Source organism: Vombatus ursinus, unplaced genomic scaffold (assembly GCF_900497805.2).
Source record: "Vombatus ursinus unplaced genomic scaffold, bare-nosed wombat genome assembly UNPS02000580.1, whole genome shotgun sequence".
NCBI classification, from domain to species: Eukaryota; Metazoa; Chordata; class Mammalia; order Diprotodontia; family Vombatidae; genus Vombatus; species Vombatus ursinus.
In genome coordinates, this window is record NW_020940358.1 from 5,679,566 (window position 1) to 5,706,843 (window position 27,278).

General features: G+C 41.2%; 1 protein-coding gene across 1 annotated transcript in view; it reads right to left on the reverse strand.

Annotated features, from left to right (window-relative positions):
• Positions 1 to 27,278, reverse strand: part of BIRC7 (baculoviral IAP repeat containing 7) — a 59,842-nt gene that overhangs the window by 11,063 nt on the left and 21,501 nt on the right. Inside the window, 2 exon segments of the mRNA XM_027851167.1 lie at positions 117 to 596; positions 599 to 921. Of these exon segments, the coding sequence (XP_027706968.1) occupies positions 117 to 596; positions 599 to 680 (562 nt within the window). The 5' untranslated portion in view covers positions 681 to 921.

The following is a 27,278-nucleotide window of genomic DNA, read 5'->3' on the forward strand; positions in this document are numbered from 1 at the left end:
GTCTAGACTCAAGTCAAGGGGTGACCTAGAAGTAAAACCCAGGATCTCTTCTTCAATCTAATACCTGCGCTTAAGGCCCCACAATCAGCTTATATGAAGTAAAGCGTCCAACCTACCTGTGTAGAAGAAGCCCGCTTCGGCCAGTTGCTGAGGGCACACCATTGCAGCTGAAGGCCAGTTGTGAAACGAGGCCAGTCGCATCTGTTCTATACCCATCTCTGGATAGGCGGGTCTGTTAGTCAGGGTAGCTTCATTCCCTTCCCTTTTTTCTTCCTCCTCTGATATTCTTTGCAACTGGCTCAAGATTTGCCCATCCACACTGTCAGAAGTGTCCAGGTCAGGATTATTGCCAGTATGCTTGCTGAGGGCAAACTGGCACTTGGGGAAAAGCCTCTGGTGTTCTAGGATGGGGCTATCTCCAGCCGTCCAATTGTCCAGCATTCCACCACAGCAGAAACACTGAACCCTGTCCTGAGGCCCTACATAGAAGAAGCCAGCTCTGGCCAGGTCCTGGGCGGAGACAGGGCCCTCAGGAGGCCAGTCTTGGAATGTCTTTCTTCGGCTTGCCTCACTGCCCATTCTGGGCTCAAACACTACACACTCTGGTCTCCCTGTCTCCCCCAGAGCTGTGTGGCCTCCCCTTCAAAAAATTGGGAAGTATAAACTTGTATTTCTATCATGCCTGTCTGGATGCCTGCCTTAGGCCAGTATGGGGTGAGGGAAATGGGAGGAAACCCACTCTGGACTGTTCCAAATCTGCTGGCTTAGCCTTCTGGAAAGCACTGGGTCAGGGATTCCACCTCACATGCTCTGACAGTGGTCAATCCCACAGTCATAGGGCTCATAGCCAGAGCCTTCCCTGGGATGACAGCAGCTCCAAAAGAGTTATATATCACAGCACCAAAGTGCCAGGGAGGATTGCTGGGGAAAGAAAAAGGGAGGAGAACAAATGAGTCATCCCTTATCAAATTTGGCTTTATGGAGTCTGGTTAGAGTAGATCACTCCAGAATCTTACAGGAGAATAGCACAGAAAAGATGCAATTGCTGCTGATTACACTCGAATATAGAGCAGTTTCTGGACAGATACCACAAGTCACTGTCCCAGAAAATAATTAACAAGAGCTTGACTACTGAAGTTGGAGGGTCATATATCTTGTTAAGAGATTCTGGTGGGTTGTGAGCATAGCAGCACTTAGATAGGAAAGTTGGACTTGGGATCTAGTTTTCACCTTCATAAGATCTCATGAAGAGTTGGTTACCTCACCACCACCCCTTCCCTTCTTCACTTCCCCACCCCCCTCCAGTAGTCCAGGCTTCTCCTCAAGACTGCATCACCTGTACTTGATCTGTAAATGATTTACAGGTCAACTCTTCTGGCTCCAGCTAAACTAAGAATTGAGTCCCATGTTTTTGTTGTTGTTTGTCCTTCATTCTTGAAGAGGACCATGACATCAGGAAGGTGATGCCATGACTTGCAAGTAAATTGTATTTAAGTGAGGGAGGGCAGTGCAAAGACACCAGTCTCACTTTCTCTTCTGGAGCCATCTGGGTCCAGTGACAAGATATAAATCAGGATGACTAAAAATGGTCTGGGATGCAATGGGAGGGGTTGGTCTTTGTAGCTTAGGTCTTTCCCAGGTCTCAGTTTGACTGAGGCAACACACATTCAGTGATTAAGGCTAGGTAAGAAATGAGGCAGAGAATAGCCTCTTTTACCTAGTCAAAAAAAAATTAATCTGGGAGCGGAAGACTCTCAGGGTTTCTGGTCAAAACAGAAACAATTGCTATTTATGTTCACTCTGAGCTGTTACTGGTCAATCAATGAGGGTCAGAATGATTTGGGTTTAAGGTGTGGTCCTTAAGAAAAAAATCTAGCTCATAAACCCCAAAATATCTTGTGAGGTTAAGAAAAAAAGGGATGAATATGAGATATTGTCTAGGGAGAATCAATAAGATCTTGCAAGTCCCACATTCACAAGAGACCTTAAGAGAGAGGAGCCTAGAGCAGTGATCACCAAACTGTCTTGGTTGTACATCCCTATCATAAAAAAAATGATACTCCTTCTTCCCCATAGTGGATAAAGAGCTACTCTCCCAACTAGGAAGAACCTGATTCAAGTCTTGCCTTTGGCACATACTGACTGCAATCCTGGCTAAATTTATCTATAATTGATGCCTCCATTTTCTTTCTTCTTACTCTATTTTTAGCTCTCTACAATTTGGTTTTTGATCTCATAATTCTACCCAAATTGCTCTCTCCGAAGTTACCAATGATCTCTTGAGAAATTGCCATATCTGATTGCCTTTTTTTCAATCCTCATCTTCCTTGACTCCTCTGTAGTCTTTGTTGAGACTCAATTGACACTACCAACCACCCTCTTCTACTCAATACTCTCTTTTCTCTGGGTTTCTGATACTACTGTAACCTAGTTCCCCTCCCAATCCCAACCATTCCTACTCACTCTCCTTTGCTGGCTCTTTGTCCAGGGCATACTCATTAAACAGGCATGTCCCTCGGGGCTTTGTCCTGGAACCTCTTCTCCCTCTATACTATTTCACTTGGTGATCTCAACAGCTCTCATGTTTTCAATAACCATCTCTATGTTGATGATTCTCAGATCTACTTCTCCAGCCTGAACCTCTCTCCTAATTTCTAGACTAGCATCTCCAACTGCCTATTAGGCATCGACATGTCTCATAGACATCTTCAACTCATCATGCCTAAAACTCATTATCTTTACCTCCAAACACTCTCCCCTTCCAAACTTCCTTTTTACTATCAAGGGCACTGCCATCCTACCCAGCTGTGACAAATAATAAATTTATTAATTAGACTAGCCTGTAATCACTAAGTTGATGGTCAGTGATTTCTGTTGGTATCAAAGATGCCAAGGGAGATGCTGAAGTGCCTTAAGTTCCTTCTGAAAGAGAATTCCCCTGATGAGTGAAACTCAATCCTTATTGGTCGACATTTAATGAGGAGGTGGGCAAAAATTCCTTTTGCTGAGAATGTGCCTTGATCATGAGGCTCAGTAGTCTCAAGGCATCATGGTAGGGGAAGCCATTTTCATTTGCACCTCTCTGATTAGTTTTCTCTTTTATGAGCGGGGTTGCTTTAAACTCTAATGGAGGGTATCAAGGACAGGGGCATCCTCCCTCAGGCAAAAGCTCACTCAGACTGGATTCTGTTTATACTCTAAACAGAAATTAGGTTTCCCAGTTGGGTAGGATCCACCCAATCTATTTAACAGCATGTGCCTTGGTGCTAGGAGTAATTTCATTACTCAGCCATGCCCTTCAGACACTGACTGACCTTTTCAGTAGTTGGGTCTCAATAGAAATAGAAGGAAAAGGGTAGATCACAAATTAATATTTAGTTATTAATATAATAGTATAATATTAATTTCTCTCACTACCCAGGCTTGAAACTTATGTATCATCCTTGACTACTCACTCTCTCTAACCCCACCTCCACCTCATATGCAATCTGTTGCCAATTTCTGTTGATTTTTACCTTAATAACATCTCCTATATGTAGACAGTTCTTGTTTTACATAAATGGACTGTTGGAAGGAAGGGAGGCAGGAAAAGGCCCTCCTGGGAGGGGACCAGCACTCAAGTGGGAGCAGGGGGATGAGGGAACAGGAGCAGGAGGAGGAATACATGGGATGGGGACAGACATATGGTACCCAAGAGCAGACAGAAAACAGACACAAGAGGGTCAAACACTTGGGGTAGGTGGGTAGAGGGGGCCAAACGTCTCTTCTCTGGTGCTGGGCCTTGCCTCAGACAAACTGAGGTCTTTGAAAGACTTTAATTTAGAAAGGCCAAAGTTATCCACTGCATCCTGGGCCATTGCCAATTGTCTTGATTTTTGTCTTGCCACTAGACTTTCATGACTCTGGAGGGGAGAGAGTCTGATGACTTTGCACAGCTCTGCCTCACTTAAATCCAATTTACTCAAAAGCCAAGACATCACTTGGTGATGTCATTGGCAAATCTAATTCACTTGAAAGTCAAAATAGCACCTTGGTGATATCATTGGTCCTTTTTGAGAATAAGGGATAAACAATAACAGAGGTCTCAAGCCAAGCCCCCAATCTGGTGGAGGTGGCAGTGGCAGCACATTGGTTCTTCTGCTTTCACTTGGAGGGTTTGTGTGTGTGTGTGTGTGTGTGTGTGTGTGTGTGTGTGTGTGTGTGTGAAGGTGTGGGACTCCCTGTTGTGCTAAGCTGGGGGGGGCAGAGGAGGAGGAGTAGGAAGAGGAAGAGAAGGAGGAGGAGGAGGGAGAGAGAGAGATCAAACAGTACTGAACAGTAAAGTTAACATAGGTGTTTTTTAGGAATGTGGATTTCTTTCAGAATCCTTTACATAAAGTCAAAGTTGGGCAGCTAGGTGGCAAAATGGATAGAGGGCTAGTCAGGAAGATTCATCTTCCTGAGTTCAAATCTGGTCTCAGATATTTACTAGCTATGTGACCCTGGACAAGTCACTTAACCCTGTTTATCTCAGTTTCCTCATCTGTAAAATGAGCTGGAAAAGAAAACCCAAATGTGATCACAAAGAGTCAGAAATGACTGAAACAACTAAATAACAACAACAAAGTGGAATTTGCACAATTGGAATCTATGTAAATCAAGAACTGTTTGTATGCTCCTTTCTCTCTTCTGATATTTCCACCATGCTGGTGTAGGCCCTCAGATCCTCACTCATGTCTGGACTATTGCATCAGCGTTGTGGTTGGTCTTCCTGCCTCAAATCTCTCCTCATTCTAGTCCATCTTCCACTTAGTTGCCAAATTAATATTCCTAAATATGTCTTACTATCCTGCTCCCCCATTCAATAAAGCCCAGTGACTGCTTATCAGCTCTACGATCAAATGTAAAATCCTCTATTTGACACTCCAAACCTTTCACAGCCTGGTACCCTCCTACTTTTCCAGTCTTCTTACTCCCATTATCTGCTCCTGCACTATCTCCTGACTGATTGCCAGCCTCCAAAGGAAAAAGGAAAGGTGAAGGCAAAGCCTTCCATTTGAACATATGCCTTCCATCTTGTACTGTGTGTTCCTCCTGTAGGAAGAGGAGAGGGGGCTTTCCATCGTGAAGTGCCCTTTTCCTGCCTGATCTCCAACCATCAGTAGTAGTGTAAGGAGAAGTCTCTAGAGGGAAGGGGAGAGAAGAAGTCAGGGCCCTCTATCTGATTGTGTGCCTTCTGTCTTATGCTGTGCATGTCTCCTACCTGATTTCCAAACTACTCTGGGAAGAGGAGAGATACCTTTATTCTTTTTTTTTTCCCTTTTTGCTAGGCAATTGAGGTAAAGTGACTTGACCAGGGTCACACAGCTAGTAAGTGTCATGCGTTGTGTGTCTGAGACCAGATTTGAACTCAGGTCCTCCTGACTCCAAGGTTGGAGCTCTATCCACTGTGCCATCTAGCTGCCCCAAGAGATACCTTTCAATGAATGATTAACACACACCTGATCTTACCCTTCACATCCCAGAGATTCTGAATTCCCGTAGGTTCTTATCCAAATCCCATTCCTCATTCCCCAGTAACCAATTCCTTATTCCTACCCCCCTCAACCCAGCCACCCTAAAGTCCCAACCAAATTTTATCCATCCCTTCCACTGTGCCTTCTGGAATGCCTGCTCCACAGTCAACAAGTCTGCTTTCATCTTAAATCTTTTCCTTTCCTACTCAATTCTATCTTCTGGCTGTAACTGAGAGCTGGCTCACCCCTGATGACAGATCCTCCCTGGCGACCCTTTCCAGCACTGGCTGTACTTTCACTCATTTCCCTCAGCTCACTAGCTGAAGTAGAGGAGTTGGAATACTCTTTGTTTCCCATCACCACTTCCAAGTTTTTTCACCACCTTCATTCATTAACTCTCCTCCTTTGGGTCTATGACAGGTGAAATCAGAAACAAATGAGGAAACAAAGGTTTGAATTTCTGAGCATATCGATATATTAAGCAGTGCATGCCAATTGTATAACAAATGGGGACCAGGCCTCTTCAGCTTGGCACTGGACCCCAAATACAGAGGAAGACAGATTTTTATGCATTGAAAAAAAAACAATTAACAGGATATAAACCAGGATACAAAATTAGGTAATCTGATTTCTAATTGGATGAAAGACTAGGGGCTTTCTGAGCTGGGAGGGGGAGAGCAAATAGATACAGTCCCTGAAATCAGAAAAAGAGATGTCCCACTCCTCCCCAAGTGTCTGTGTTCAATCGATGGAACAAGGAAATAGTAACTGATTACAGGGCCATTTTCAGATAAGATACATTAGTTGCTTGAGACATGTAATTGTGAGAAAACTTCTTGACTCAATTTTCAGATCTGACTGGGTTTTTGGTCAGCATAACTGAGGTCCTTAGTTGAGGGTTTCCAAATAGAAGGTAAAGGAGATCCAGCTTCCCAGCCACCCAGTGCTAGGTTCAAACAATGCACTAAAGTTTTCTCACAAATCCCACAATCAAATAAAATTTTCTCACAAGACAGAAATTGGACTAGACCATGATTGAATAGAAAGGGAACTGAGCTAGATCAGGAATTTAGTCACAAGTTGGAGTCAGTGTGGCTCACTCAATTCCCACAATGTCCATATAATCTACATCTTCTACCTAATCAAAAACCTGATAGTTGTTGTCTATAGACCTCCAGTACATCCCTCTTCCTTCCTCAATGAATTCAGTACCTGACTTACAGTCTTTCCTCCCCAAATCCTGCCTTCCAAATAGGGGACATCAACATATATATTGATACTCCCTCAAACACCCCAACTTATAGTTCTTCAATCTACTTCTTTCCCATGACTCACTCCTCTACCGCAACTCAGCCACACAAGGATGCTCACACTTGATCTTGTCATCACCCACAAATATACCACCACTACATTCAAGAACTTTGAAACTAATTTATCATATCACAGGCTGCTGGTTTTCTACCTTTCCTTTTGCCTTTCCATACCAACCCTACTCTTCCATGACTTCCAATCCTTTGACCCCTCACTTCTCTTCCAGGCTAACATGTCTGCACTAGCTACTCTATCCTTTCCCCATCTAGACTCCTTGATGAACCATTTCAACTCCACTCTCTTCTCTTGAGTCCTTTGTCTCAATCATATTGTTGATTGTGCCCTGCCAAGCCTCAGCCTTAGATCATTCCCACCATCTGCTACCTTTGTTCCTATACATATGCTGCTGAATGAAGGTAGAGAAAATTATGTAACTATTCTCACTGGATCCACTACAAATTTGTTACATAATCTCAACTGGATCCTCACTGCTGCTATACAATCTCTTTATACCTCCCTTATCAATTCACTCCCACTCTCCATATCTACTCTTTGAAACATTTTCTTCCCTCCTCAAACTTCTCCTGGCTCCTCCTCTCCCTACCCTCTCATCAGAAAATCTTGCCTCATATTTTACTAGAAAAAATTGAGGCCATTCACTGAGAACTCCCTCTTTTCCCTCATCTTTTCATGCCTATACTACTGCAATAGCCTGCTGGTTAGTCTGCCTGCCACAAGTTTCCCCCCACTCTGTTCCATCCTTTATTCAGTCACCAAAGTGATTTTCATAAATACATGGTTGACCATGTCACCCTCTTCTCCATAAACTCCAGTGGTTCCCTATTACCTCCAGGATCAAATACAAAATCTGTTAGGTATTCAAGGTCTTTTATAACCTGTTCCCTTTTCAGTCTTCTTATACTTTATACCCCACTAAGTACTCTTTGATCCAGTAACATTGGCCTTCTTGCTATTCCCTAACAAGACACTCCATCTCTTGACTGCAGACATTTTCTTTGGCTGTTCCTGATGCCCGGAATGCTCTCTCCTCTTATCTCTGCCTCCTGGCTTTCCTGGCTTCCTCCAAATACCAGCTAAAACCTCACCTTTTACAGGAAATGTTTCCTGATCCTTCTTAATTCTGTTGCCTTCCTTTTGTTGATTATTTCCTATTTATCCTGCATATAGCTTGTTTGTACATAGTTGTTTACATGTTGTCTTTCCTATTAGACTGTGGGTTCCTTGAAGACAAGGACTGACTGTCTTTTGCCTTTCTTGGCACTTGCACTTATCCCAATGACTGGTGCATAGTAGATGCTTAATAAATGTCTTACTCCCAACTGTGTGATTCAATGACACTGGCTATTTCTTGCACCTGACATTCCATCTCTAGACTCCAGGCATTTTCATTAGCTCCTCTCCTGGAATGTTCTCACTCCTTATCTCTGCCTCTTATCTGTATCAGCTTCATTTAAGTCCCAGTTAAAATCCCATCTTCTACAAGAAGTCTTTCCTGATCTCTCTTAAATGTTACATTAAAAATTAGCATTAGTGATTCCATTTTGTCTTTTATCAGCCATTTTGTGAAGTTAAGTTTCAAACTCCATGGAAGTCACCTGATTTTGGAAACTGCACAAGTTTACTCCCCCTCCCCACTGTCACTTAACCACAAAAGTGCCCTTCTACCCCTCACCTGAGTGTCTCCTAACCATCCCACCCCCCACCAAGAAGAAACCAGGTGTCTTAATCCCTATATCCTATTTTTCACTCTCTCCAAATTGTATATTGACCGGAAGAAACTAAGCTTCTGGGTCCTAAACTGCTAAGAGTTTTGTCCTGGTTTATTTTGCAGATTGTGTACATTGCTTAATAAATCATTGTCTGGACGCAATTTCTTTACTCTATTATACTGGCCGCACGCCGACCTTCTACCAGCCGTACGCCGGTACCCACTTCTCTTATAAGAAGCACACTACCAGAGTCTTACCCACACCCAGGTCTTCGGTCCTCAGCCGGATCACCACACAGAGATGAGCCATCGGGAGGCACCAACACCAGAGCTTTATTCAGAGGCCAACACAGCAAGCCATCATAGCAAGCCCAAGCAGCAAGGCCAGAGCAACGGGGCAGGAGCCAGGGGAGAGCGCACGTGTGATCTGACCACGCTTGTTCCTAAGTACCTACCTAGCCCCTCCTCCCCAGCCCGCTACTAGCCAATGATTGTAGGGTCAGATACCGGAAGGGGCTGTCTGAGTTTAGCACACCAAGGGGGAGGGAGTGACGTAGGAGGCTAGGATTGGATACAGGAAGGAGGCATCTGGGAATGACGCATAGACAAGAGTACGTGACCTAGGAAGTCAGGCTCAGACACTGGGAGGAGGGGTCTGGGTCAGTGCTGCACAAAGGGACCCAGGAAGTCAGGAAGGTCACAAGAGGCATCTGGGGATGATGTTGCATATAGGGAGGGGACTAAGCAGAGGGAACTCAGTCCTCTGCCATCCCACTCCCACGTGGCACCGCCCCTTGCCTCAGGAGCTCAAGCTCCGACTACTTCCTTGTACCCAGCTTATCTCACAAAGCATTGCCCAATTGCCTCAGGGCTTCTCCGTATCCAGCCCATCCCAGTATACACGACTCTGCCTACCACAGCCCCTGCCTCGACTTCCAAAATACCCAGATCCTACCCTACCCTTGCCACAGCGCCCAACCTGGTAGCTGCCAACATCAGACAGTACCTCACACTCTATTGTAACATAATGCTAGTTCTTTCCTTCTGTTGATTATCTCCAATTTATCTTGTATATAGTTTGTCTGAACACGATTGTCTGTGTGTTGTCTCCTTAATTAGACTGTGAGCTTTTAAAAAGCAAAGACTGTCTTTTGTATCCCAAAAGCTTAGCACGGTGCCTGACACTTGGTAGGTGTTTAATAAAGGTTACTGCCTAGCAATCTCTCTGTGCTCTAAGTAACTAAGACTGTAAGTTGAAGAGAAAGTGCTTACCTGCATTGATAGAGAGTGTTTTCTCACCCAGAACTTCCCTATACTAATGAGATCACAGGTCCAGGTCCTATCCCTATTAACTATATGCATGCACTACTGGCTATATCACTCTGTTAAACCCAAAACAGTATAAGTTAATGGTTTATTCACAAGTCATACCTCTGTAGTATAGAGCCTATCCTCCAAGCAACACCTACCCCAGTCATCTTGGGGGCAGTGGATATGGGTTAGGGGAAGTAATTTTACAAATGGAGCTTGTGCAGCTACTGCTGTAGATTATTACTGTCCTGAAGGATCTATGGCAGGGGCAGAATGGGGAAGGTTGGAAGCACATCAATGGGGAGGAAGTACAATAAAGAACTGTTCAGAGAAAATATGTGAAGTGTAGATGTGGTTATGTTGGAGGCAAACTCCAAAACTCTTGGTTATGAGGAGGGTAGGATTTGACTCATTTTATTATGTTCTCTTGGGTTAATCACATGCCTTTTATGGCTATGACATATTCTCCTTAGGATTATATCATGGCCCTCTAGGAGACCCCAGTCCTTACTGTGATGATTGTTGTTCTAAAGTTTGTTACTCTTTAGGACTCAGAATAATGTAGGATAACTAAATAAGAAAATCTGTGCTAAGATACTTGGCCAATAAAGCAACAGCTAGATTTTGAGATAAAGTAAGGAAGTTCTTCCCCAGTAGAAAAGTGGTCAAAAATATGAATAAACAGTTCTCAAAAATGCAAACTATTAACAACCAATGAAAGAATGCCCCAAATCATTAATAAGAAAACTGTCGATCAAAAAAACTTCATTCCCAGCACATTTGAAAAAAAATGACGGAAGATGAGAAAAGTCAATATTGGAGAGGGTATATAAAAAGGATAATTGCCAATACATTGTTTTTGGAGCTGTAAATCGGTCCAACAATTCTGGAATGTAATTTGGAATTATGCAAGAAGACTGACTAATCTTTAACTCAGAGATTCCATTGTTAGGCATATACCCTAAGAAGGTTAATGACAAAAAAAGAGACTCCATTTATATCAAAATATTTATAGCAGTACTTTTTGGGGTGGCAAAAAACTGGAAACAAAGTAGATTTCCATGTATTGAGGAATGGCTAAATAAGTTGTAGAACATGAATGTAATGGAATGCTATTATGCTGTAGGAAACAACAAATACAAAAAAACTGATATAAAATGAAGTATGCAGAACCAGGAAAACAATATACATGACTACAATAATATGAATGAAAAGAATAACAACAATAAAACAATTGGAACTGAATGTGGCAAAATTATCATTACCAAGATTGGCCCCCAAAAAGATATGTGAGAAGATAGCTCCTCCCCTCAACCCTGGCAAGGTGAGGGTTACAGATGGGGAACACTGCTTATAAAATCAGACTGTTGCAGTATGTTGGTTAGTTTCGCGGAACTTTTTGTTCTCCTTTTTAAAATTCTTAACTATAAAGGACAGCTTGACTCAGAGGTTGTGGGGGAGGGATACAATGGGAAACGTAGGGAATGTAAAAACTAAAGATATCAGAAAAAATGTACTTTAAAAAAGAGTGAAGAAAACTAGAGAGATGCGATTTTCGTTCAGTTTAAACAAATGATCTCTTCACTAAAGGTTCTCTGTGAATTTATTTGTAAGACAACTGAATCCTGAAGCAAACTTTTAATTTTTAATTTTGAAATTTTAGAATATTCATTGATAGTTTTATTTTTAGTTTAGCTTTATTTCTAATTACATCTTTCCCTGTTATCCTCTCTAAAGAGCAATCCTTTGTCATAAAGAATCAAAAAGAAAAAAAAAAACAGTTTGGCAAAACTGAACATCAACTTCAGCAAAAAATTTTCAAAGCATTTTCAATAAGCATGTACTGTCCTTCTCTGTGTAAGTGAACATGCCCTGATCATCTAATATGGAGGTTCTTTATAGCCCTCACTGCATGGATGGGGGTAGCCTCCTTCGATTGGTTGCATAGTCAGAACAGGCCATAAAAGGCCGTGTCTTTATGTGGCATGGCTCCACCATAACAAGGGCTGTCCCCCTACCTCATTCCTGTAGCATGGGGATGTCCTGTGGCTTGAAGGGGAGCAGAATAGAAATCTCTATTCTCTTTTCCACCATCCCCCCACCTTCTCCAAGGGTGACTTTAATAACTAGCATAGGGCAAGCAGGAAATTGAGGCCACTCTGCTCTCCTCTGAGAGTGAGAATACCATGCTAGAATTTTATGTCTACTCCCTTAAATATTATTAGTTTAGGGCAGGGGTGGGGAACCTGTGGCCTTCTAGATCCTCAGATGTGGCCCTTTGACTGAATCCAAACACAGAAGTTACATGAAGTTTGGATTTAGTCAAAGGGCTATGCGTGAGGACGTAGAGGGCCACATGTGGCCTCGAGGCCACAGATTTCTGACCCCTGTTGTAGGGGATATAATCAGGTTCAATCTAACTGCTGTGTCATTATTGAGGGGAAGGAAAACCTCAAACTTTATGTTCAAGACTTGATCTGTTTCCAAACAAATACTACTTCCATGATGAACACACATAACAAATAGTAAAGAAACCCATTTATCCAAATTATAGCAAAGCGTAAATCAGAGAAGGTATACATAGGATAATATATACCAGACAATGCAGAGTGAAGGAGCTTTCCCATTGGGAGCAAGGTAATTCAGCTCAACCAAGAGAGTTTCAGATATCACCCCAGGGGAAACTCCCCAAAGTCTCTGCTGTAGCAAACTGAAGATAGAGTCATTGTGGAGACTGCCAGCTCCTCTCATGTTTCCCCAGAATCTTTTCCTTCAGCAACCTGAAGTGGGGTTGGCCTCTTCAATTTTCTTTTTGAAAGCTCGAAGCCAGAATTTTCCAAAGAGACTCAGAGTCCTGAAGAAGACTGAAGAAAGTGAAGCTCTTTCTGTCTTAACAACTCTGTCCCACTCCTCAGAAGGACAGGGTATTGATCTCCTCCAATGCAGAGAGATTCCCATACCAATGGGCTTTGGGACAGGGATTCTATTCAAAACTGGTGAGATTGGAACAGTCCCTCTCTCTCCTTACTCTTTCCTGTAGCTTCCAGAGGGTAAAGATCCACAGAGTAGGTGCCATGAACCAGTGAGAGGGGAGGTCTTCCTCTGCTCTCCTTCTTTTACTATGGCTCCAAGAAATGGGCCTGGGAATATTTGTCTTGTTCTGTTTCATTTCTCCTCAGTTTCAGGTACCCTCCACAGGTTGCAGCCAGCCTGGCAAGGAAGCCCTGAGAAGTCAAGGTGATGAGGACTTGAGTCCAAAGGAGGTTTTGGACTTAGAACTGGGACTGTGCTGTATCGGAACTAAGCTAAGATATGAACCTGATCCCTTTCCCCTCCCCAGAGTATGAGGTGGTACCAAGGAGGGGGTGGAGATTATGCTCAACATGTTTTAGAACATTTTGTTTATTTGTAATTATACCTTTGAAGTAAGTATTTCTTTATAAAAACTAACCTGTTAGTGGTTAAATGGAACTGGGGTGTAGGGAAACACCCCCTACAATTATAGGGAACACCACTGGTAGGAAGCTGGAGTCAATGGCAAAGAGCTTAGATACTTCCTAATACCCAGAGGGTACCAGAGAACACTGCAGAAGGAGAAAAGTGTAATATACCTAGCCTTTCAGGTAGGAGCCAGCTAGGGTAGTAAGTGTTACATCTGATAGGTAGCTAAATGGTACAGTGGTAGAGGGCTGTTCCTGGAGACAGGAAGACAAGTTCAAATGTGACCTCAGACACTAGCTGTGATCTTGGGCAAGTCACTTAACCTCTGTTTGCCTCAGTTTCTTCAAGTATAAAATGGAGATAATAATAATATCTATCTTCCAGAGTTGTTGTGAGGATAAAATGAGATATTTGCAAAGCACTTAGCATGATGGCTGGCACATAGTAAGCATTATATAAGTGCTTTTTGTTTCTCAGTTGTGTCCAACTCTTTATGATCCCATTTGAGGTTTTCTTGGCCAAGATACTGGAGTGGTTTGCCATTTCCTTCTCTACCTCATTTTAAAGATGAGCAACTAAATTAGCAAACAGGGTTAAGTGACTTGCTCAAGTCACACTAACTAGTAAATGTGTCAGGCCAGATTTGAGTTCAGGAAGATGAGTTGTTCTGACTTCAGGCCCAGCACTCTATCCACTGTACTACCTTATAGCACATAGATGGTAGCTATTATTATTTTATTTCCTACCAGTGCATCTCTCCATCCCCCCCCCCCAAAAAAAAGCTCATCACCAGGAAACATCATCACAGAGATTTTATCAGCTTGGGTTCTCATACCTCACCAGGACCCTCAATTGCCTTAAGGCACTTAGTAAATGTTTACTACATTGTATTGTATTGTAAAGAGATTGCCTAGGCACTGAATTGATCCATTTATTCCATTCATTCAAAAAATATTTATTAAGTATTTGTCGTATACCGAATGATAAGTGCTGAGGGAAATACAAAGACAAGACACAAATCCTACCCTCATGGAGTCTAGGAGAGGGGTTAGCTATAAGCACAGATAATTATAACATTCAATATTATATAAGTACTTCAGGGAGGTCCCCAAAAAGACTATGTGAATGAATTCAAAAGGCAAAGATGTGGTGGATCACCGAGATCAGGGGTGAACCCCCTGAATCTTGATGAGGAAGCAGGCAGGTCATCTCTATATACAGCAAGTCCAGGAAATGGAGATGGCCCTCACTCCCTGCTGGAGGGCCCATGCCTTCCTGAGAAACCTCTGCTTCTTCTAGCCCCAGGATTTATTCTTTCTCTTTTTTCACCTTGTGTGGTTCTCAAACTTTTCCTCTCCCCAAATGGCATTGGGATGAGGGAGATTCAGGAGATCCAGGCTGAAAATATGGTAGGCCATCCAATGAGACAAGAAAGAGGGAGGAGTCCTTTTCCAGACCTCAGGGTTCTTGTCTGCCCCTAGGAAAAGAAGGGTGGTTGTGGGAGGAGGAATCTCAGTTGGGGCAAGGATGACTGGTGAGGAAGCCAGCTATTTAGCCTCTGCTGGAGGGGAATGCCTTCTTAGGAATGCCTCTGTCTCTCCAATTCCCTGGAGATTTTGTTTTCTGTTTCCCAAGCTTTCCTGCTGATGAGAGCCTAGTGGAATTGTTGGAGGTGATAGTCAAAGTAGAGCCAAAGGCATATCTGAAAGGATCAAAGATCACTTCTCCTGGCTCACCTACTTGTCATGAGTCTTGAGACCAGGGAGACCATGTTACTCTGGAAGGGCTGGTGTCCCTGAGAGAGGGAAGAATTCCACAACCTGGCTGAAAGAACACTGGTGGCATCTAAGAAGTCAGGAGACCTGGCTCAAGTCCCTGTTCAGACACTAACTCTTCTTTATGCTCTATAAAATGAGATGGTTTCAAACATCCCCTCTAGCTCTAATTAGTCTGAATGTAGACAAGATTTATATGACATTTAATTTTCCACCACGGTTGGCCTCAACTTCAAAAAGTTGCGAGGACCTTCCCTATGATGTTGGGCAAGTCACGTCTATTCTCTTTTCTCCTCCATAAAATGAAAGAGTTGGACTAAATAATCCCTAAGCACTTTCCAGTTTTAACATGCAGCTATGAGAGTTTGTTTGGGGGTGTATGGAATTGGCTCCAATCCAGGGGTGAGCTGCATGATATGCTTTTAAATTTAATCTGCATTATTAAAATTTTCTCTATCACTTTTTTAAGTCTAGACAATCAACAAAACAATAAATCAAGCCCTGATTTGTAGCATTTGCCAATTTCTCAGGTAGAAATGTTTACAATGAAAATTTAACAGTTGGTTCCAGGTTCAAGTTGGCTCTAGCATGCCCCTCCTTGAATTCCTCTTTCAATCTTCTTTCCCAAAGTGTTTTTTTTCTTCTCTGAGGTTCACCACTCCCCCTCCAACCTGGGTAATCAAACTTTCAAGATATCAAGTGTGAAGATCTAACTAACCTTAGCACTAAGTTATCAGGAATAGTTAAAAAAAGAGAGAGAGAGAGAGAGAGAGAAAGGAAGGTGGTAGATGACCTGCTTCCTCTGGAAGGATAGCCAGCCTATCCAGCAGCCCCCTCAGGGTGCCCTAGAGCTTCTCCTCTTGGAGACCAATGATTGAGAGTATCTGTCTCCCACTTTGGGATTGTGTCTGCTGGTGCCTCCCCCATTTGAGAGTGTCTTCCACATTGATTCCTAGTGGGAATATTCCTAATTATGCCTCTAATAACAAGGAAGGATAATGAGGTAGTTTTAATGGAAGTTTTCTCTCTGAATAGGGGATATCTCTAAATGGTTGTTAACATAATTCTGTTCTACCCCAAAACAGGATTTCTCTTCTCATGTCTTATTTCCCTACCTCAAATTCAAAAATTCATATTTGTCAGTTTATTTTATTAAAGGATTAATGTAAAATAAAAAAACAACAACAGGTTTATCCTACAGATAAAACACACTCAAATGTGAAGGTGACAGATGCTTCCACCTGCTGTCCCTCCAAGCTCCTTCAGCCTTGTACAAAAAGAATGAATGTCTGAGAAACAAGTGGCCCATTAAATATCCAACTTATTGCCCAACTAAGTGAGTAACACACTACCTAGCTCTGGGTCCCACAGACAACTAGAGAATCTCATAAGCCCTAGGGTTGCCTATCCTATATAATCCTGTAGCTGCCTCAGGCCTGTCTCACTGGCTAGTTCTGAACCATGAGACAAGGAGAAGGCCCTCCCTGACATGCTCACAATTTCATAATGGCTTTTCATTCTTTGTTTTTTTTTTTTTGCTTTACTTACTTTATTATGAACTTAATGATTATTAATATCAATATCAATCAATCAAACATTTCAATATATGAAGAGCAAAAAAAAAAAGATCAGATGTTAAACCATACTTAAGTTGTTGTTATTCGTCATTTTTCAGTCCTGTCCAACTCTTCATGACCCCATTTGGAGTTTTCTTGGCAGAGATACTGGAGTGGTTTGCCATTTCCTTCTCCAACTCATTTTACAGATGAGGAAACTAAGGCAAACAGGTTAAGAACCCCTGCACAGGAAGGGTGGAACAAGTCATACATTTTCAGATATGGCCAATGTGTTACAAGGGAAGGCTTCTGTGGGAGTGAAGGGGTAGTTATAGAGAGGTAGAGAGAACATCTATAATTCATTAAAATATAGACAAAAAAATTCGGAGGGGGTCAAAACAGGGCAATTTCATTATTACCTTGTTAAACTTAGCATGCACTTCTTAAAAAATAAACCATGTAAGTATTGTTAGGGCAGCTAGGTGGTGCAGTGGATACAATGCTGGGCCTGAAGTCAGGAAGACTCCTGAGTTCAGATTGGACCTCAGACTACCTACATGACCTTGGGCACTTAACCCCGTTTGCCTCAATTTCGTCATCTATAAAATGGGCTGGAGAAGGAAATGGAAAACCACTCCAGTATCTCTGACAAGAACACCCCAAAACAGGGTCATGAAGAGTCAGACACGACTGAAAAACAACAACAATGCTAACCCACCTTCATTCTTACCTTTTTTTCATCATTCCCATCATCAACATGACGGGGAAATTAAAAAATTCTGTTACCCAACTACCCTATGGTCCAAAAACTATGCTCTTCTTTGAAGCTAGAACCATTTCAGCAGCTATCCACCTCCACACACATAAAACATAACTTTGATCCCCCAGTCCTGTCCCTGTTCCTTAATCTTCTGACTTCTGTTCCTGCTCCCATCAGACCGAAGAAAGGAGAAAAGGGATGAAAGTACTCTATCATCAAATCCCCAGCTGGGTTTTAGGAAGCTAGAGAAAAGAGTCATAACTTGCTGGCCTGGATGGGGGGACCTGAGAAAGGAGGACTGCATTGTCTGATGATTGTGGGAAGAGGAAGAGAGAAGAAGGAAGGAAGCATATCAGCAAGGCTATGAAGGTTTGTCATATAGAACTCCTTATCTGAGACAGAACAAAAAAAAAAAAAACTGTGTTTAATCTTCAGGGAGCGATGTCAGACATCAGAAAAAGTTCCCTACTAGGATTCACTAGGCAAAATGGAGTTTGTCTTGGGCATTCTTCACATTTTTGCATAGCTCTCCCATCTTCTGGTGTCTGCTCTTTACTCTTCTAGGGAAATCTACCAGGGCTCAAGGCTATCCTAATCTCCCCCCCAACCACCCTCAACACACACAGACAAGGCTTTTCCTCTAACAACATCATCATCTAAAAGCCGCCTCTTATTTTTCCTTCCCCATCCCCTACACACTCATTCAATTCTTACAGAGCATCTCTCCCAGGTAACCAATTTCACTAAACTAATTCTCACAAAGGTGTGAATGGCTGATTCACTTTCAGAGTGTTTTAATTTTAAAAGAGTGTTTTAACCTAAAAAGATCTCTAATCCAGTGAATGTCAGGGTAAGATGATCATCGAAAGTGAAACATTTCTGATACTGACATTGGTCCAACTCTGCCATTTTCTAAGTGATGTTGCATAAGTCATTTCCCTTTTGAGGCCTTCATTTTCTCCTCTGTCAAACAAGGAGATTGGTCTAGATGATTTCTCAGGACCCTAAGCTGCCAGAGATGGCAATGTGATCATCCAAGTTTCAAAGTGACTAGTAAGGAACCTGTCTTCTAAAGGTCCCCATTACTTTAACGCCATGGAGATGTGTGGTAAAATCCCAGCTTTTGAATTTGTTCCTGGGTCATTTGTGGGTTTCTAAAATAAATGAATAAACCAGTCTGTGTTCCTCGTATGGTAGTCCTAGGTCTCTACGGTTCCCCTAGTTCAGACATCCTAAGACATCATCTGGCCCAACCCCCTCTTATTACAGATGAGGAAACTGAAGTGCTGAGAAGGGAAATATCTTATTTAAGCTTTCATCACTACTTAAGGTCAGAGGTGGCACTAAACCTCAGGTCACCTATTTCCTAGTCCTGCTTTTGTCACCAAACCCAATATTTTCCTGAATTGATTCTCTTATCCCATTGGCTGGAAATGCAGTTAGTTCCCACTATCACAGATATAGCCATTGGGCTACCTGGGAGCTCTATCCCCAGAGGCACAGAAATATTCCCATCAATGGAGAGGCCTCATTTATCTACTGGAGCTATACCACCAAATCAGCTAATTGAGTCAAATTTGATTTGACCAAATCAGTGTGGACTAGGAATCTGTCAATTGAAAATGGTCCATAAAATCTCAGAGTTGAAAGAGACTTTAGGTCAACCAATTCAAATTGCATCAGAATAAGAACCCTTCCTACAGCTTCCCCGATAAGTGGCCATCCAGGCTCCGGTAAATCTTCCTAGGCATCCCCTTCTACTTCTGGACAGTGCTAATTACTAGAAAGATTCTTTTAATATTGAGCTGTCATTTGTCTTTCTGCATCTTCCATGAAATATTAGCTTGAATTCTTTTCCACATAACAGGCGTTCAAATACTGGAAGACAGTTAACATGTCTCAGCTAAATCTTATTTCTCTAGGCTAGCCATACTAAGTTCTTTGAGCTTATTCTTTTATAGCTTGGTTTCCAATCTTCTCTCTAGCCTGGATGCCTTCTTCTGTAGCTCCACTCCAATCTGTGTGAATCTTTGCAAAATGTCTTGTACCCTTCCTGTGTGGTTGTGGAGCGTTGACTATATATATGCATACATGGATGAATTTCTCTAGGCTCTATTATAACCTGAATGGACTAAGGTTCAAACATGAAGATGTTATAGGGAATTGACATAAATAAATAAGAGTCATGAGATAAGTGGTCAAAGAACATGAACAAATAGTTTTCAAAAGAAAAAAAAATTAACTACCATATGAAAAAAAGTGCTCTAAATCACTTGTCAGAGAATGGAAATTATTTCCTTTCACATTTATCAAACTGACAATGATAATAAGAGACAGTAATAATGTTTTAGGGGTTCTAGGAAGCTAAACACACTAATAAATTGTTGATGATGCTATGAGTTTTCTAGAAAACAATTTGTAATTGTGGGAGAAAGGTCAATAAACTTTCTATCTTTTGACCCAGTGATTCCACTTGTTCAGTCGTTTTTCAGTTGTGTCCAACTCTTCATGACCCCATTTGGGGTTTTCTTAGCAAAGATACTGGAGTGGTCTGTCATTTCCTTCTCCAGCTCATTTTACAAATGAGGAAACTGAGGCAAACAGGGTTAAGTTTCTTGCTCAGGGTCACACAGCTAGTAAGTGTTTGAGGCCAGATTTGAACTCAGGGAGATGAGTCTTCCCGACTCGAGGCTGGGCACTATATCCACTATGTCCCCTAGCGCCCCTAGTGATCCCACTACTGGAAATATATTCTAAATGAGGTAAAGGCCTAAAGAAATATCCTATGCATAGCAAAATACTCAGGCTAACACATTTTATAGCAGCCAAAAAATGGCAACAAAGTGAATATTCTTTGCCTGGCAAATAGCTGAACAAATTGTGGTATGTGAATGTAATAATATACCATTGCAATCCAAGAAACAACGAATAACAGGAATTCAAAGAAATATGGGAAGGTTTATATGAACTGATAACAGAGAAAGATAATATTCATGACTACAATAATGTAAATAAAAATAGTACTAAATGGCAGCTGAACTCAAATGAGTTGTATTGAATCATCTTGCTTAACATGTCCAAAACAATTCATTATCTTTCCTCTGAAACTCATTTCTCCTTCCTAATTTCTCGTTGTCTATCAAGTATCTACCAAAGTCCTAATAAATCAAGTTCATAATTTAGGAGTCCTTGATCCTTCCTTCTCCGTCATCATCCATATCCAATCAGTTGCTCAACCAGACCTTGCATTTATTCTACCTCCATGACATCTATTCTATTTTGCCCCTTCTCACTAAAAACATGGCCACCACCCTGTTTCAGACACTCATCATTTCTCATCTGGACTATTACAACCACTTTCAAATTGACCTCCCTGCATCTAGTCTTTCTCTTCTGAAAATGCATCCTTCACATAGCTACTAAATATATAATCCTAAACATTGGTCTGACCACATCACTCCCTTGCGTGATTTTATTTCTTCTAATTTTGAATTTAATAAATTCCAAACAAAATAAGGATTTCCACATACAAAGTAAAATAGAAAAAGAAGATTGTAGATGAAATTGTGAATCTTTATTACGTACAACTTGCTTTTTCTTTTAAGTATATGATAAATTCAATGGGAAACTTTCAAAGCTATTGTGCTTGTCAGTTTCCTACCAGCTTTCCTTCTGTTCTCTTTATTTATTTTAATTTTTTTGTTAATTTATTTTGCTTTATCAACAATCACTTCTATAAGCTTTTGAGTTTCAAATTTTTCTCCCCCTCCCTCCCCAAGATGGCATGCAATCTGATGTAGGCTATACATATACATCCCTATTAAATATATTTTCACATTAGTGATGTTATAAGTAAGAATTCAAACCAACAGGAGGAACCACCAGAAATAGGAAACAAAACACAACAGAGGAAAAAAAATAGCATATAGTATGCTTCAATTTGCATTCAAACTCCATAGTTCTCTTTTTGGATGTGGATAGCATTTTCCACCATGAGGCCTTTAGAGATATCTTAGATCCTTGTATTGCTAAGAAAGGTTCAGTCTATCAATATTAGTCGAACAATGTGGCTGTTACTGTGTACAACGTTCTCCTGGTTCTTCTCTTCACTCCACATCAGACCATACAAGTCTTTCCAGGTTTTTCTGAAGTCTGCCTGCTCATCATTTCTTATAGCACAATAGTATTCCATTACATTTATATACCACAACTTGTTCAGCCATTCCCTAATTGATGGGCATCCTCTCAATTTCCAATTCTTTGCCACAACAAAAAAAGCTGCTATAAATATTTTTGTACATGTGGATCCCTTTCACATTTTTATGATCTCTTTGGGATTCAGCCCTAGAAGTGCTATTACTGGGTCAAAGGGTATGCACATTTTTATAGGTCTTTGGGTATAGTTCCAAATTGCTCTCCAAAAAGGCTGGATCATTTCACAACTCTACCAACAATGCATCAGTGTTCCAATTTTCCCACATCTTCTCCAACATTTAGCATTTTCCTGTTTTGTCATGTTGGCCAATCTGATACGTGTGATGTGGTACCTCAGAGTTGTTTTGATTTGCATTTCTCTAATCAATAGTGATTTGGAGCATTTTTCATATGACTATAGATGGCTTTAATTTTTCATCTGAGAACTGCCTATTCATATCCTTTGACCACTTATCAATTTGGGAATTCCTCGTATTCTTATAAATTTGACTTGGTTCTCTAGATATTTTAGAAATGAGGCCCTTATCAGAGATACTGGTTGTAAAAATTCTTTCCCAATTTTCTACTTTTCTTCTAATCTTGGTTGCATTGGCTTTGTTTGTCCAAAAACTTTTCAATTTAATGTAATCAAAGTTATCCATTTTGCATTTTGTAATGTTCTCTATCTCCTGTTTCGTCATGAATTCTTCTGTTCTCCATAAATCTGATAGGTAAACTATATCTTCCTTCTGTTCTCTTTAAAACACGTACTTCAGTGACTATAGTTCTTTTTTTTTAAATGATAACTATGTTGCTAATTCTCTTTTTTCTCGTACCAATCCTCAAACTGAATAACAAAATAAATACAAACAAAACATCACCTTTGTCATTTCTCTGCTCAAGAAAATTTGGTGACTCCCAATTGCTTATATGATAAAACACCAAGTCCTTCATTTACATTTCACAATCTGGTTCTGGGTTATCTTCCTAAACTAATTTTTTTTTTTATTCCTCTTCACACATCCTTCCTTCCAGCCAAACCAATTTTCTTGCTGCTCCCCAATAACATTCTATCTCCTTTGCACAAATTGTCCCCATGTTTGGAATGCTTTCCTTCCCTATCTGTCTCTTGGAATTCCTAGCTGTCTTTGAGGCTCAACTCAAGGGCCTGATCCTATAGGAGTGCCTTTCTGTCCCTTTAGTTGTTAACGTGACTTCCTTCCATGAAACTACTTTCTATTTTCTTTGTATGTATTTTGTATTTATTTATCTTATGGGTGATGTTTGCCCCCAGGGGAATTTAAGTGTCTTGAGGGCAAAACTCATATACCTGTTTGTTTTTCATATTTAAATATTTCCCTTGCTTGAGTTGAATTGGTCCCAGAAAAGAGATGATGAAACACCTCAGTAAGGAGAAGAAACACTACAGGTGTAGAATATTGCACAGGCTGTCAGACCTGTTATTACTTAGTTGTTTTTGTTTGATTGCTTTTCCTTGTCATAAGTGATGGTTCAGTGGGAGGATGGTGTATTAAGAAATGGTACAGGAAAAGCAAAGAAAAAAGAAGAATATTAATTAACCATCCACTTACCAAAAACTCCATAAAGACTCATTCATTCATTTTCTCAGGTGTCTCATAACGGGAAAGTGGAACTTTGGATAACAGAAATTACTATCTAGTCACTGTAAAGTTATATTCTTTAGCGTAAACTCACAAATCGGCATTGTGGGTTGTAAATTACCATCCTATGAATTTGGTTAATGGGAGTAAGTTGCCCAGAGCTTGATTATTCTTAGATAAACTAATAAAAGTAAGTTGAAGAAGCAGAATAACTAAGAATCAGACCCTAGATCCATGGTTATCCCATCAAGGTTTGGTTGATTTGTGAAGTCTAGCAGGAGTGATTAGAAAGTCCCCTTTCTCTTTATCATCTCTTAATAATAGATCTCTTTTTTTCACTAAAACCTCTGTAGTTTCTCTCTAAATGATGAAATAATGATGATGATTATATTGATGATGGTAACAATGGTGAGATTAGAATAGAATAGAAAAAGATAAAATACAATGTGAGTTCCTTGTGGTCAGGGACTTCTTGTTTTTGCATCCACATTACTTAGTACAAGACCTTCCAGATACTTAAATGGATATGTGATCTCATCAATAATCTCATTAGTAACCATTAGACCTAGAGGTCTGGAGCACTGTGCCTTCTCCCTTTCTACTAGGAGGTCCTTCTCAGTTCTAGACCCAGACATACACAGACTGGGTTTAGTCCTGGGAGAGAATGACTACCTAAAAGGAGAGTCAGGCTCTTTTTCTCACACTCTTTGGCTCTTTATGCCTTTACTCTAATGTCCCAGCTTTGGTTTTGACTAATTGCTAGGGAATTTCCCCACCCCAAAGTGGGGAGTGGAAGAGGTAATCAACGTACAAAGTAAAGTAGGTATGGAACAGCCACTTGTTTCCACCATTCAGTCAGTCGATAAACACTTATTAAGTATCTACTATGTGCCAGGCAATATACTAAGTTCTGGGGATAGAAAGAAAGGCAAAAGACAGTCCTTACTCTCAGGAGGCTCATAATCTAATGGGGGAGACAACATGCAAATAACTATGTACAAAAAAGTTATATACAGGTTAAATTGGGGAATATCCAGTAGAGGGAAGGCACTAGCATTAAGGTGATCAGGAAAGGCTTCTTATAGAAGATAGGACTTAAAGGAAGCCAAGGAAACCAGTAGGCAGACATGAGGAGAGACAGCATTTCAGGCATGAGGAAGAGCCAGTGAAAATGCCTAGAGTCTGAAGATGGGAGTGTCTTGTGTAGGGAGCAGCAGAGGAAGCCAGTGTCAGTGGATGGTAGAGTACCTGGCAGGGAATAAGTTATAAGTAGACTGAAAAGGCAGGAGGAGGTCAGACTGTGAAGGACTTTTAATTCCAAACAGAGGATTTTATATTTGATCCTGGAGGTTATAGGAAGTCACTGAAATTTACTGGATGGGGATGATATGGTCAGACATGTTTTAAGAAAATTAACTTGACAATTGAGTGAAAGATGGACTAAAGAAAAAAAAATACTTGAAGCAGACAGACCCACTATCAGGCTATTGCAATCTCTCATCAGTCATTCTCAGCATACTGCAGATTTAAGGAAACTGAAAGTTTTGCAAGAGTATCTGAGGAGAAATCAGATGTAGAAATGTTCTAAGATTAGAAAATAAAGATTCCCTAAATATTCAAAAGAAAAAAAATAGTCCGGGTATGAGATGACAAGGGCCTGCACCAGGGCAGTGATAGTGTCAGAGGAGAGATACTAAGGGAAAATAGAACTTGGCAACAGATTGGATATGGCGGAATTATAGAAAGAGAGAAGTCAAGGATGTCACCTAGGTTTGAGAGCTTGGGTGACTGGGAGGATGGTAGGGTGAAACTGACAGTATGAAATCGAAAATTGATTTTTTAATTCTATTCCATTTTAATTCTAGGTCTTAACAAAAGACTTAATCAAAATAAATTTAATATCTCCCCTAGCTATTCCTTACTCTCGCAAGTTTACTCAGATAACCTCAGGTCACTTGGGTCAAGATTCTATTCTTGTGACTTGTTTCTCCACTCTTGTCTTGTGATTTGCACTTGCACGCTTATAACTTCACCCCTCGCCCACATTCCAGAGAAACTTGCTTAACTTAAAGGTCAAGCTGATTCAATCTAAGCTGTTGTGGAAACTCCCAAATTCTTCAGATCACATATCTTATTTGTGGTTAAGGGGGTTCCAGAAGGGGAGGTCCAAATATTGTAATATTGAGCCAATGTGAGAGGTTTTTACTTTCTAGCCAATCAGAAGAAAACATACCTATTCTGCTCAAGATTTTGCTCTGTCGTCTTCATTGAAAGGCTATTAACTCCATGTATTGGCAATTGTTAGTCTTGCTAATAAATGGATCGCGCTTGGAACTTTGTCTCTGAGAATTTCTCTTGAAACAATTGGCAACCACACAGGGATTTGAGTGCAGGACTCCAATCCCCTGGGGCCGGCCCTTTGGAAGAATTTTGGAAGAAGTATACTATGGCTGATTTCAACAAGGGGCTTCTCTTCGGGAGATTGCCTCCTGAGGTTGGACTTCTCACTGAATCCTATCCAAATTCTTCTGAGCCAAGGTAAGACCTACAACAGGCAGGCCCCAGAAATTCTTTTCAAAGGTAAGAAATTAGGTAGGCTCTCTCACTCAGTGTTCTAGAAGCTGATAGGACCCATCCCAGAAAGTCTCTACAAGGGTTGGAGAACAAGTTGGCCTCCTCCCTCTCTCTCTGCCCTCCACCCCATGACATTGTGGAAACAGCCAGTAGGACCTGGAAAAAAACCTATTTATAAGATCTTAAGATCCAGAGACTATGCACAAAGTGAAAGTAAAGTCTAGAGCTCTTAAATTAATGAGACTATACTAAAAGATCTGAAATTTGGCCTGAAAAAAGGGACTCTCATTTATCACAAATTAAAGTCTTTGGTATTGTGTGTGTGTGTGTGTGTGTGTGTATGTGTACACTTCACAAAGAGCCTAGCAGGGTGAGTTTGCCAAAGATCTCTTCCTGCTAGCATAGACTTAACTCTTACATTGCTGAGAGTTAGGAGGACTTTGCCAGCAAGTGCTTCTATGTATCTGATTGTGTTTTTATGTCTTGGCATCAATGAACGTTTGTTTATCTATCTGCCTTGTGTTCAGTTGAATTCAGTTTGTTAGTCTCTGAGCCTGCCCTTATACCAACATCTTTGTTCATAAACCCATTCTGGTACTAAGATTAGTAGCAGCTGCCCCAAGACTATATTGAACATGGCACTGTGATAGCAGCCTCGATAGCAAGAGCTACTAAAACCTCCTGGGTTTCATTTAGACCCATAAGCTGAGGACCAGGTCTCCACTCGGCGAGCTTGACTGAGTCTCAGTGGAAAGCAAAGGCCATGGGACTCAACTGAACCACCTGATCCCTTGGACAGGGACCTCTGGTATAGAATTAGAGATCTAGATCAGATCTCTAACTGTTTAAGTCTCACTTTTACAGTGAGTTTTCCAACTGCAGGGCAGCAAGAGCAGTTAGTAGCAGTTCTGCTTTTTGAGCCACGGAACAATCACGGTCAGGCACACCGTACCTTGACCTCAACATAGTGATGTCATTTTGGTCTTCTTTAAGAATGGAGGACAAACCAACCATCCAACCAAGAAAAAGCCTGTGGGCTAACCAGAGATGTCAGGGAAAATAACCCCATGATATTGTACTGATGGACTTTGCACAAATGTACCTACCTTCCCCCAATCAGTTTAAGATGACAAAAGAGAACTCCTGGGACTTTGAATAGGTCCAAGAACTCACATTCTTCTCCTTATCCTCTCTGATAAGACACTTAGTAAGAGCCTAACAAATTCGTTGTTGTTGTTGTTGTTGTGGTTGTGGTTGTCCTCTGTTTGGACCATGACATCAGGGAGACAATGACGTGACTTGCAATTGACTTTGATTTGAGTGAGGGAGAGCGGTGCAAGGTCATGAGCCTCACTTTCTCCTCCAGAGTCATCTGGGGTCAGTGGCCAGATATTCATCAGGATAACTGGAGATGGCCCATGATGCAATGCAAGACCCTGGCCCTTTTTAAGGTAAGGTCTTTTTAGGTTCTCATGTTGAGTGAGGTAACACCCATTCAGCACATAGGCCT